Source organism: Schistocerca cancellata, chromosome 12 (genome assembly GCF_023864275.1).
Source record: "Schistocerca cancellata isolate TAMUIC-IGC-003103 chromosome 12, iqSchCanc2.1, whole genome shotgun sequence".
NCBI classification, from domain to species: Eukaryota; Metazoa; Arthropoda; class Insecta; order Orthoptera; family Acrididae; genus Schistocerca; species Schistocerca cancellata.
Window position 1 is genome coordinate 150,893,669 of NC_064637.1, and position 12,718 is coordinate 150,906,386.

Sequence of the window (12,718 nt, forward strand, 5' to 3'; positions counted from 1 at the left end):
CAGCAACAAAAACTACTACTGCTACTACTACTTACACCACAACTACTAATTTTAATTGCATATGGAAGCTGTGATCGGATCAAATTTTTATATTAAGTGGTTCCCATCTATGTTGATCCACAGCTTGAAATGTTCAACCAAGTAACTTATCACTTTCCTATGAGAAGTTTATTTATTTATTTATTGTCTATCTTTAAGAACTAAAGGTACTGGGAGATGAAGAAGCTTGCACAGGATAGAGTAGCATGGAGAGCTGCATCAAACCAGTCTCAGGACTGAAGACCACAACAACCACAACAACAACAACAACAACAACAAGAACTAAAATGCTATCGATATCTCCTTTCGTGTACATACACACTTACATATACAGTATTGTCTATAAATTTCTTTGCCAAACAAACAAGATACCTCAGTAATTGCAAATAAGAAGAAGGACAAGTCTTAGAAGTATCAGATGACTGAAAGACAATTATTACATATTTTTGAAATTTGAAAATATGTGGCTCTTTTCAATTTCTACTAGGCAGACCAGTTATTGATATTCAACAGGAATAAAGTTGTTCATTAGTACTGCGTAACTTCTGTGAAGAAAAAAACAAAAGGGAGTAGAAATGTGTGAACTGAAGCATTCATCGGCTACAGTTTCATGTGACACAGTTAGACTGATCCTTGTCGTATGTTTACATCGTGAAACAACGTGAAAATTCTTCAGTTAAACATACTTAAAGCAGCATAATCAATATTAAAAGATCTCAAGTCTCTTTCTTATTAATTTATGAGCAGCAGTTAAAACTTCTTCAACACTCAATTCTCTCTGTATGATGGTGATATAATTTTGTGAAAATGATTTGTAGAAAAATAAATAACATCTTGATGGCGTTAGGACAGCAACCAGCTGTCCTAACGCCATCAATATTTGTCTTCAAAAACAGCCACGGTCTCCAACATGTCATCATATGACAAAATTGCATGAAATAACATCTTGATTTTGCTGACCCACCAAGGAGCAATGTAGATCGATATAGATAGTTCAGATATTACTTAATACTTACGCTACACTAGCGCCAAAAATGAACCTCTTTGGACACAGATGTAAAATGGCGGACACCTGCTGAATATTGACAGTTTGATACCGGTGATATGTGTGATAATGGAAATAGTTGTAGTGTTTAAGAAGTTAATGTATTAAAAAGAACTTGTGATTTCCATGACTTCGTACACGCTTGCAACGTAAGTGCTGCTTATCACACGTGTTTTACCTCGTGTTCTACATTCGCAAGCGTGAACAGGAGCGACGAACTCAGTGTCTCATTAATCACTGCTGTTAAAACACGAACGCCAGATGTGTAGCACCGGATGTGGAGAATAACGCTTAGTAACACATGTTGCAGGTGCCGAAAAGATGACGGTTCTTTCTGGAGAGAATGTATTGGGAGAGGGTAACAGCACTCCACCTCGAAAGAAATTTCGTCTTTCTATGAAAACTCCTGGCTATCAGGAGAATAGACAGACTCATGTTGCGAGAAGAAATCCGTTTGCAGCACACCAAAGCCAGCAGAGTAGTGTGTTAACTCCAAGAAACACCAATAGTGATTCAAAATTTGGTCAGTCCAGCTCTTCGAGAGAGAGATTAGATTCTGGTAAGTAGCGAATGTATAAATATTAATGTTATTTTTTTTGTACTTTGTTTTTCTTAATTGAAGGTCACCTGTCAGTACCTTTAAGGAGAGCACATAAAATATTAAAATAAACATAATGTAGGTCATGGTTAATTGATTCAATATTTTGGTGACAGTATAGTTACATTTCATTTTTAATGGTGTAATTGGTTTTAGTGTCTCTGCATCAAGATTATTGCCAATTTTATAGGCCCCAATGATTGTATACTGTTTATTATATGAACCATAAAGGTTGATATAATTTTTGTTCCTATATGGACCTACCCATAAAAGTCGCAAAACAGAGCAGAAGAATAAATTGTAAATGTAGCTATATGTTACGTTTGATTTTTGGCTGGATTAACTGAAGTATTAGATACTGCTTTACCAGCTCACAACCTTTCAGCCTATCCTACACTTTATGCCACACTAGAAATTAGTCTGTCACCACAATGGACATTCCAAATACTGAAATAGATGAAAAAAATTCTATGTTCTGTCGTTTCCATTTGTGCGTATCTGACTTAGAGGATCGTATCTCCATACCTGGTGTGATGATAACCAAAATGTGGTTTCAGTAGATTCAACTGATCTCTTTGGTCAAACATTATTACTACAGGTCACCGTTTACTACGCTCATTTACATGTCATTCCTCTTGCTGTCATTGTTTATAAATAGTATGTCCTTTATGTATAATTACATTTCTCAATTGAGTACAGCGATTTGTGTAATGTGGTGAGTCATACATGCTGTTCAGCTGTTTTGTGAAGTTTTCTTTCTGCATAAAATTTAGCCTACATTAAATAACTGACCTGTGATTTCTTAAAATTTCTCAAATCTGTTTACTTTAGGAACTCTTGTCTATGACAGAGGGGTGTTTATGCTGTTGTAAAATTTTATTATATTTTCTGCCAACGCTGTTTCTACTTCTTGTTGTCAAATCTTGAATTGCTCAATTTTCTTTATTAATGCACAAGTTTGAGTTGCCTTTACTTCTTCATGAAGAAAAGTTCTACCTGCTGAGCTGCAAGGAAAAATACACACATTGTAATTGTAGTGAACTTTGGAGAAATTAAACATTACTGTAACTATAATATGCTGGATAACAAATTACCACTAAGGCAACTAAAAAGTTGTGTGGGTTCAAACACACTAAAATGAAAGGTAGGTGTAAGAGCCACAGCCCCTCCTCATAGGCTCCTTTGTTGCTGTTTCTTTCTACTGGTAATACTTAGCAAAGTATTTACATAACTTTGTGCAATATATTAGCTGTCTATATACTCATAAAGTGAATTTGGTGTGGACGTTAGTGTTAACAAGAATGTTCCAATGTCCAAATAGTATGATAAATTACAGGAGTGGCTTGTAAGCTGTGCTTTTAGTTTACTTTTGAACATTTGGGAACATCTAAATTTCTGCCTGATGTCTGCCACCAGCCTATTATGGATGAGAATGTAAAATGCCTCTCGTAGCCCAAGGCAGAGGTACCCAATTTGTGTTTGTTGTGAATCTCAGCTCATTCTGATCTGTCACTATTATCCACAAATACCATTAGGTAGTATATGTACTGACAGGCAAATGTTGGAAACACATCTGTGAAGATGTATGCACAAGATATTACCAATACATCGTTGCTGGATGCTTCTGGGTAAAAGTTACGTATTGGAAACCCCCCTCCCCCCTGTCTTTCCATTTTTCACTATGGCGTGGGCGTAAATGGTAGGTTCTGCTACTGATAAATTTTTTATTACAGATTTTTTTGTTTCCACGTTTGTTAGCTTTGCCATGGTCAATTAAATGCTGCCATGTTACACATAAGAATTGTGAGCTCTTTAGTGGCAGAGGGCTCAGAATGTTTATAATTTAATCTGGCTCTAAAGAATTCCGCGTTGTTGAAAAACTAGAAAGCCTGCTAAAAACTCATTAAAATGAGCTATATTTAATCTTGAAAGTCTAATGAACATACAAAATGTTACAGTTTGCCTTACACAAATAAAAAAAGGACATCACATTTATTGAAGGAGGCCTTTTACTGTCACAAGAACTTCGTTTTATTACTCTTGTCTCTTAACTTTTCTTGAAATGTGAGAAACACAGCTAAATAAACTACACTTCTAGAAAAAATTAATGTGATGTATAATCATCATGACTGTTATCTACAATTTACTTACTTGAAGCATGCAGAAATTTACACCTCTTCACTAATTGCGCAGGTCTTCTCTCACCTAAATTATTTCCTAATTTTGACGAAACAAGTCTGTCGGTGGGAGGATCCTGTCGGTGGATGCAGTACTGGCACGACAAGAAATGATGCACTCATAATGTTTTTGTAATAATGGTTACTGTTTTGAATAAGTTATTCTTAGGAATTTAAATAAGGTTTTTCTTGACCCCGAGAGGGTTGCAACGTAATACAATATGTTTATATATTTCCCAGGCACGATGCTGAACGGCTATCTGCCAGGTGATTCGAAGAGCTCCCCTGAGGGCAGTGATGGCTCGTGCAGTTCTCCAGTGGCGACACTGGCTAACCTGGGCAACACGTGCTTCCTCAACAGCGTGCTCTACACTCTCCGCTTTGCTCCCTCGTTCCTCCACAACCTACATCACCTGGCGCTGGACCTGCAGCAGCATTCGTCCAGCCTGAAGGTGAGTGGTGGGGTGCATGTGAGTATAAATGCTGCATTCACCTTTCATTATCAAACTGTTTGTATGTAGGGACTTAAAATAGTAGGTTACACTTGCACCCCTGCCGTAATTGTGTGCTCATAAGACGTTGTGAGGAGCAGCGTGCTCTGTGCCACTCCAGCTGATAGTGGCATTCTGCCGCATCTGTAGTGAACGGTTCAGAGTGAGTGGGTTGTATTTACATAGCCACTACAGAGCTCATTGTGGTTGTCATAAGACAGTACCCTGTACCACTCCATGGTGAGTGATGCTAAACTTCGGGAATTTAGTTTTCCATGGTGTTGTCGTGCCTCATTAGCCATGGTTTTTTGTAGTTCTTATGTGCTCTATTTTCAAATCTCTCTCTACTGGGAGATTCGACTAGACATCAATGCTGCGTAGTACTGCCATTTATGGAAGCCAGTGTAGACTTGCTGTCAGGCTACAGCAGTTGTGTTGAGAGAGGTGTCGTAATACGTTATGAGGTTCAAGTTAGTTGGTACAAAATCGCTTGTCCTTTGCGCCCAGTCCTTTCTGAGGAGGTTGTAGAGCTTTTAGAAGAGAGCTTAAGTGAAAATTAGAGTGATGGCAATGATTTTGATTAAGTCAGTGATTCATTGGTAAAAACAGTTAGTGACACGGCAGTAGAAGTGGTCCACACTAAAGGATTTCAAAAAATATCGCAGAGAAAATGTTTCGTACGCAAAGATAACAAGGCATAGAATACATTCAAATATGATGGTGTACACTCTTTTGCCTTGCATAGTGCAGCAACTTCATCTGGTATGGATTCGAAAAGTCGTCAGAAGTCCCTTGCAGAAATATTAAGCCATGCTGCCTCTGTAGCTGCCCGTAATTGTGAAGCTGTTTTCAGTGCAAGATTTTGAGCACAAACTGCCATCCATTATGTCCGATAAATGTTCGATGGTATTTGTCAGGCGACCTGGATGGCCAAATCACTCACTAGAATTGTCCAAATTGTAATGCAAACCTGTTGCAAACAGTTGGGATGCGGTGACATGTTCGTGAACATCCATTTCCAGTCAGTGATCGTTCAGTTGGACCACAGGACCCAGTCCACTCTGTCTGAACACAGCCCACGCCATTATGGAGTCGCCACCAGGTTGCACAGTGCCTTGTTCGCAACTTTGGTCCGTGGCTGTGTGGAGTCTGCACCACACTCGACCTCTACCATTAGCTCCTACTAACTGATTTCAGACTTATCTGACCAGGCCACGGTTTTCCTGTTATCTAGGATCCAACTGATACGGTCACAAGCCCAGAGAGGTGCTGCAGGCAATGTTGCGCTGTTAGCAGAGGCACTCGTGTCGTTTGTCAGCTGCCATTGCCCATTAACGCCAAATGTCGGCGTACTGTCGTAACGGACACGTTCGTCGTATGTCCCACACTGGTTCCTGCAGTTATTTCACAGTCTTGCTTTTCTGTTAGCACTGACAACTCTACGGAAATGATTACGCTCTGTCATTATGTGAATGTCGTGGGCCACTGTGTTGTCCGTGGTGAGAGGTAATGTCTGACGTGAGATATTCTTGGCGCACTCCTGACACTGTGGATCTTGGAATATTGAATTCCCTAATGATTTGTTGTTTGTTGTTGTTGTTGTTGTGGTCTTCAGTCCTGAGACTGGTTTGATGCAGCTCTCGATACTACTGTATCCTGTGCAAGCTTCTTCATCTCCCAGTATGTATTGCAACCTACATCCTTCTGAATCTGTTTAGTGTATTCATCTCTTGGTCTCCCTCTATGATTTTTACCCTCCACACTGCCCTCCAATACTAAACTGGTGATCCCTTGATGATGCCTCAGAACATGTCCTACCAACCGATCCCTCCTTCTGGTCAAGTTGTGCCATAAACTTCTCTTCTCCCCAATCCTATTCAATACCTCCTCATTAGTTATATGATCTACCCATCTAATCTTCAGCATTCTGCTGTAGCACCACATTTCGAAAGCTTCTATTCTCTTCTTGTCCAAACTAGTTATCGTCCATGTTTCACTTCCATACATGGCTACGCTCCATACAAATACTTTCAGAAACGACTTCCTGACACTTAAATCAATACTCCATGTTAACAAATTTCTCTTCTTCAGAAACGCTTATCTTGCCATTGCCAGTCTACATTTTATATCCTCTCTACTTCAACCATCATCAGTTATTTTGCTCACCAAATAGCAAAACTCCTTTACTGCTTTAAGTGTCTCATTTCCTAAGCTAATTCCCTCAGCATCACCCGACTTAATTCGACTACATTCCATTATCCTCGTTTTGCTTTTGTTGATGATCATCATATACCCTCCTTTCATGACACTGTCCATTCCATTCAACTGCTCTTCCAAGTCCTTTGCTGTCTCTGACAGAATTACAATGTCATCAGTGGACCTCAAAGTTATTATTTCTTCTCCATGGATTTTAATACCTACTCCAAATTTTTCTTTTGTTTCCTTTACTGCTTGCTCAATATACAGATTGAATAACATTGGGGAGAGGCTACAACCCTGTCTCACTCCCTTCCCAACCACTGCTTCCCTTTCATACCCCTTGACTCGTATGACTGCCATCTGGTTTCTGTACAAATTGTAAATAGCCTTTCACTGCCTGTATTTTACCCCTGCCATCTTCAGAATTTGAAAGAGAGTATTCCAGTCAACCTTGTCAAAAGCTTTCTCTAAGTCTACAAATGCTAGAAACGTAGGTTTGCCTTTCCTTAATCTAGCTTCTAAGATAAGTCATAGGGTCAGTATTGCCTCACGTGTTCCAATATTTCTACGGAATCCAAACTGATCTTCCCCGAGGTCAGCTTCTACCAGTTTTTCCATTCCTCTGTAAAGAATTCGTGTTATTATTTTGCAGCTGTGAATTACTAAACTGATAGTTTGGTAATTTTCACATCTGTCAACACCTGCTTTCTTTGGGATTGGAATTATTGTATTCTTCTTGAAGTCTGACGGTATTTCTCCGGTCCCGGTATGGCTATCTGTATTGCTGAGGCACGCAAGCCTCCCCACCAACGGTTCTTTTCCTTTCTTCTGTGTATTGCTCTTGTCAGTGGCTGGGATACATGAACCATTGATTTGATTCTGCAATAGTTCTTGCTCTTACCTGCCCCTCCTTTCTTTGGATTTGTTTGGATGATACTTTCCTAAAAGTCTGATGGCACAAGGGTTGTCCCAGCATATCCAACTGAATGTGCAGATGGCGTTTATTTCAAATAAATGGCTATTGGTAGAAAGTACCATTGCTATTAAGCTTATTTTGGAGTTACAAAATTAAACATTTGCTTAGCGGCTATCAATAGTGAATGTTCTTAGCAAATTTGTAAACAAGGAAACAACTGGCCACCATTACAGAATTTTTTAAATTATGGTTTTATGGCGCAGAACTGCTATGGTCATAAGTACCCATCCTGTGGCTTAGTGAAGGGTAAAAACAGGAATTTAAATCGGCAGCTATGGGAGCGAAATTCAAGGAGGGGGGAAATGAAAAATGGAAAGAAATACTTATAAACTCAGGGATGCGATCGGCTGAGTGCGCGTCATCTACTAAAATGGAAGATATCAGGCGACAGATGTAAGTGGGCACGTAGCAGATTAAAATAGGGGCACTGAAGGAATAGGTGTCCCACTGTCACAGTTGAGAACAGGGACAAAGGGGGGAGAATGGCCACTTGAAAGATGTCGATGGCTAAAAAGACAGTGCCCAGTCTGGAGTCTAGTTAAACTTACCTCCCGACGATGAGGGTGGGAGGAGGAGATCCAAGCACAGGGAAGTGGTTTCACATCCCGTAATTTATTGTCCTGAAGTGCAGACAAATATGTGTGCCATAAAATACCAACATGACGACATAAAATGCTCTGTAGATCGGCAAAGGGAAACATGCGAACAGTGGGTTGAGGAACAGAGACAGCAGCCTTTGCTGCTATATCGGCTGACTTGTTTCCGTGTATACCAACATACCCTGGGATCCAGGGGAATGCCACAGATATGGCCCCCTAAGTGGAGCATGTGGAGGCAGTCCCGAATCTGGTGGACCAGAGGCTGGACGGGATAAAGAGCTTGGAGGCTGAGAAGAGAGCTGAACGAATCTGAGCATATAATGTACTGGATCCACTGATGGCAATGGATGTATCGGATAGCTTGGAGAACAGTGTAAAGCTCCGCAGTAAAAACCGAACACTGGTTGGGAAGCTGAAATCGAATAGGGGTGTCGTCAATAGTATAGGCCCTACCAACACCAAAGGTGGTCTTGGAGCCATCAGTGTAAATAAATGTGGCATCTCCAGTTTGTGCACATAGAGCAGCAAATGCCCGACGATAAACTATTGGGGGGGTACTATCCTTGGAAAGCTGACAAAGGTCACGGAGAAGGCAGGTTTGAGGCCAAAGCTGAGGTGTCATTGTACCCCCATTTGTCAAGAGAGTTTTAGGAAATTGGAAGAAAAGGGGATGTAGCAGTTCATGGAAGTGGACTTCCTGTGGTAGTAGAGAGCAACGGCTGCCTGCATACCCTAAATCCAAGGAGGCATTTGAAAAAGGGCATGGGTCGGATGAGCAGGCATGGATGTCAGATATTAGCGTAATGGCTCAGAAGGGCAGCTCACCAGTTGGACAGTGGAGATTCAGAAGTCTCAGCGTAAAGACTCTCCACAGGACTAGTGTAAAAAGCTCCATATGCTAAAGTCAGTCCACGGTAGTGGACAGAATCTAGACGCTGTAGAATAGATGGCCATACAGAGGAGTAAACTATGCTTCCATAGTCCAATTTCGAGCAAAATAAGATGTGATATAGGTCGAGGATGACCACTCGGTCTGCTCCTCAGGAGGTACCTATCTGAACATGGAGGGTGTTACGGGATCGCAAACAGCGAGCTGAAAGATATGAAGCATCGGAAGACCAGCACAGTTTTCTTTCAAACGTAAGTCCCAAAAAATTCATGATGTCCGCGAACGTAAGGTCAACAGGACCTAGATGTAGGGAAGGTGAATAAAACGATGCCAAAAATTTACACAGATGGTCTTCCTGGGAGAAAATCAGAAGCCAGTTTCAAGGCTTCATGAGTGGAGGTGATAGAGACGTCCTTGAAGATGTCGTTCAAGAAGGCTGGTCCATTGAGAGCTGTAGTAGATTGTAAAATCGTCAACAAAGAGGGAGCCCAAGACATTGGGAAGGAGACAATCCATAGTTGGAGCTATGATGATGGCAAACAGTACAACACTTAGCATGGAACCTTGGGGCACCCTGATTTCTTGGGGGAAAGTATGGTATAGAGTAGTGTTCACCCACACCTTAAATGTGCACTCTGTTGTAAATTCATGGATGAAAAGGGTTAGCTGTCCTCGAAAGACCCTAGAGAACAGTGTGCAGAGGATGCCTGTCCTCAAACATGTATCATATGCCCTTTCTAGGTCAAAAAGTATAACTACTGTTTGGCATTTCCTGAGAAAATTGTTCTTGATATAAGTGGAGAGGGCAACAAGATGGTCAACTGTGGAACGATGCTTTCGGAAACTGCCATTATAGGATAAAATACTTTCATTTGAAAGGTCTTAGCCCAATTAAAGCTGAGCTAGACTCTTCTCCCAGGAAACCTACTCCTCCCAGAGAAATATTGGATGACAGGATTTAAGCAAGGATGTAGGAGTTGCCAAGACGAACTTCAGCATATCAATCAAATTAGGTGACCACACCAGAAATTTTGAAGGCTGAAAGTGCGTGAACTAGCAGATGTCATAGGAATTTCATAGTGCTGTACATCACATACGGACTGAAAATTTGTACATGCAAAGGCTATGCTCACAGTGAGTGCTGCATTTACTCATAGTGGAACAGAAATACCTTTGTGAGGATGTCTGTTGAGTGTTTTCACTGCAGTAAAAAGAGAGTTTTTGCATTGTCATAATTGTGGATGAAACATGAGTCAATTACTTCATATCTGAAATGAAGGAACTGTCAAAACATACATCGGAAGGGAAGGATCGGCTACAGAGGAGGTCAAGACAGTTCCATGTGCAGGCAAGGTCATAGTGTCAGTTTCTTTGGGTGTGCTTTGGTAACTTTCATTCCTTACCATTGAAAAGGAATATCAGTTAATGATGAGTATTATGCCAACTTATTGCACAATTTGAGTGATGAAATGGAGCAAGAATGACCGCATTTCGAGAGAAATGTTTTGTTTCATCTCAGTGCAACAGTTCACACTGCCATTATCCCCATGGGCAAAATCAGTTACTTAAAGTAGAAGAAGAAGAAGAAGAAGAAGAAGAAGAAGAAGGAGAAGAAGCTGAAGAGATCTAAAGGTTGTTTATCCCAAAATGTTTTCTTTGTTAGGTGAGCTATATCTGGGACAGCCCTTGTACATTTCCATTCTCATACTATCTTAGGTACCAACTTGAACCATGGAAGATCCAGGATGGAGTAATGGCAGTATTATGAGAAGGATAGATGATTGTTGCTCACCATATAGTGGAGATGTCGAGTCGCTGACAGGCATAACAAAGAGACTGCTAGACAAATGAGCTTTTGGACAAGAAGCCTTCTTCTGATTTAAACTCTCTCTCTCTCTCTCTCTCTCTCTCTCTCTCATGCATGTGACTAGTCTGGCCTTAGCATCCAGAGTCTGTGTGTGTGTGTGTGTGTGTGTGTGTGTGTGTGTGTGTGTGTGTGTGTGTGATTTTGGCCAAAATCTTACTTCTTTAACAGTCTCATTGGTGTGCCTGTTTAAGACTCCACATCTCGACTATATGGTGGGCAGGAGTAGCGATCTAGACACTAACTTGAATAGGCATGAACTTTTCACTTCCCCTAGAATTTTAGAAATTCCAATGGAATGTTACCTGTCCCTCCTGCCTTATTTGAGTGTAACTTTCCCTAAGCTCTTTTAAACTTGCTCTAGTAGTAGGCCTATTATCTCCAATTTTTTCCCAATAGACTCCCATTTGTTCTGTCACATAAGGCAATTTTTTCCCCCTCGTGAAGGTGTTCAGTGTAATCTTTCCACCTATCAGATCTCTTCACTGTGTTTGACAGTGATCATTCTCTTTGCACTCTTAATGTTGCTACCCTTGCTTTTAGTTTGGCTGAAACTTGTTTTGGCCATTTCTTTTTAGATTTGTTGACATCTTCACAAGTTAAGTGCCGTTTTTGACAAAAGTTTCAGCAGTTTTATTCCTTCATTGGTATTGCTCTGCTCATATAGTGTAGTGTATCACATGCAAGCATGCGAATTGGGGAGGTGAGTGATCCAGACTGGATTTGCACAGTGCATTAAATACTTCTGGTCTGGTCTGGTACACTGGGCAGTGTGGTGGAGACTTCTCGCTTTTTGGAACTGGTCTTTGATGCCCGGCTGATGTGGCTTCGCATCATCACCAACTTTAGCAAAGGTGTTGCCTGCACCTTAATGTACTTCACTGCCTCAGTAACAACAGCTGGGATGCAGACTGCAGTATCCTTCTGCACCTTTCCAGTCCTGTCTTGATTGTGAGAGTCTGGCATATGGTTCGGCATCACCCTCAGTGCCCCCCCCCCCCCCCTCCAAATCACCCAGTATCAAGTATCAAGGTAGTGTCCCCACGTCCTCCTCCTCCTCCTGCTACGCAACTAGCCGCAAGCCGCTAAATCTCTGCCCCCATTGGCGAAATCACCTGCTACACAACCAGCAGGCCGGAAAGGACAAAAGCAGCACTCCCGTGAAGACTTGCCGTGTCCCTTGAGCCAGCAAATGAGTCTTTGTCTGCCATCTTTAAAGGCTCCAAGAAATCGGACAATTGCAAACTGTCTTCTCCTTCCCCAACTCTGAGATCCTCTTTAGCAGTGTCACCATGTGATATTTTCACTCGGTTGACCTAAATTTTGCTGGTGTGCAGTCCCTACCTTTTTCCTGCTGTGGAGTCTGCAGGCCAACCCAGAGAATGCTGATGCTCCTGTAGATTTCATGGAACAAGATCCTCTAGCTCCAGCGGCCTGTAGCAGTGAGTCTTTGAAGGCCGGCACTCGGTAGCCGCTGAGGAGACTGCCCTTCATGTGTTCCCTCCTCCCCATTCCCTGTTATGACTCTCTCCAATTGAACACTCGTGGGATTGGCTTCAACAAGGAATAATTACAGCTGCTTGTGGAATTTCACCGTTCTGTTGTTTTCTGCCTCAATAAAAGAGTAACCCATACCTTGTTCTACTTCTTTACCGTGCCATGTCTCAATCTCCAGGTGAACTGAGGCATGCCGTGACATGGTTGGCGCATGGAGAGGTGCTCTCTTCAGGTTTAACGACCCCATTGCTATCTCCAACATTTTGGGCTGCTATTTTGTGGAGATTTCGAGCTCCACCCATTATCAACCCACCTCCTTCCCTCGGAAACGAGTGGAGGAGACT

General features: G+C 41.6%; 1 protein-coding gene across 1 annotated transcript in view; it reads left to right on the forward strand.

Annotated features, from left to right (window-relative positions):
• Positions 1 to 1,623: 1,623 nt before the first annotated feature.
• The window catches only part of LOC126109539 (ubiquitin carboxyl-terminal hydrolase 1), a 90,367-nt gene continuing 79,272 nt past the window's right edge, over positions 1,624 to 12,718 (forward strand). The window contains exons 1-2 of the mRNA XM_049914557.1: positions 1,624 to 1,643; positions 4,100 to 4,311. Of these exons, the coding sequence (XP_049770514.1) occupies positions 4,105 to 4,311 (207 nt within the window). The 5' untranslated portion in view covers positions 1,624 to 1,643; positions 4,100 to 4,104. The remainder of the gene's footprint in view (positions 1,644 to 4,099; positions 4,312 to 12,718) is intronic.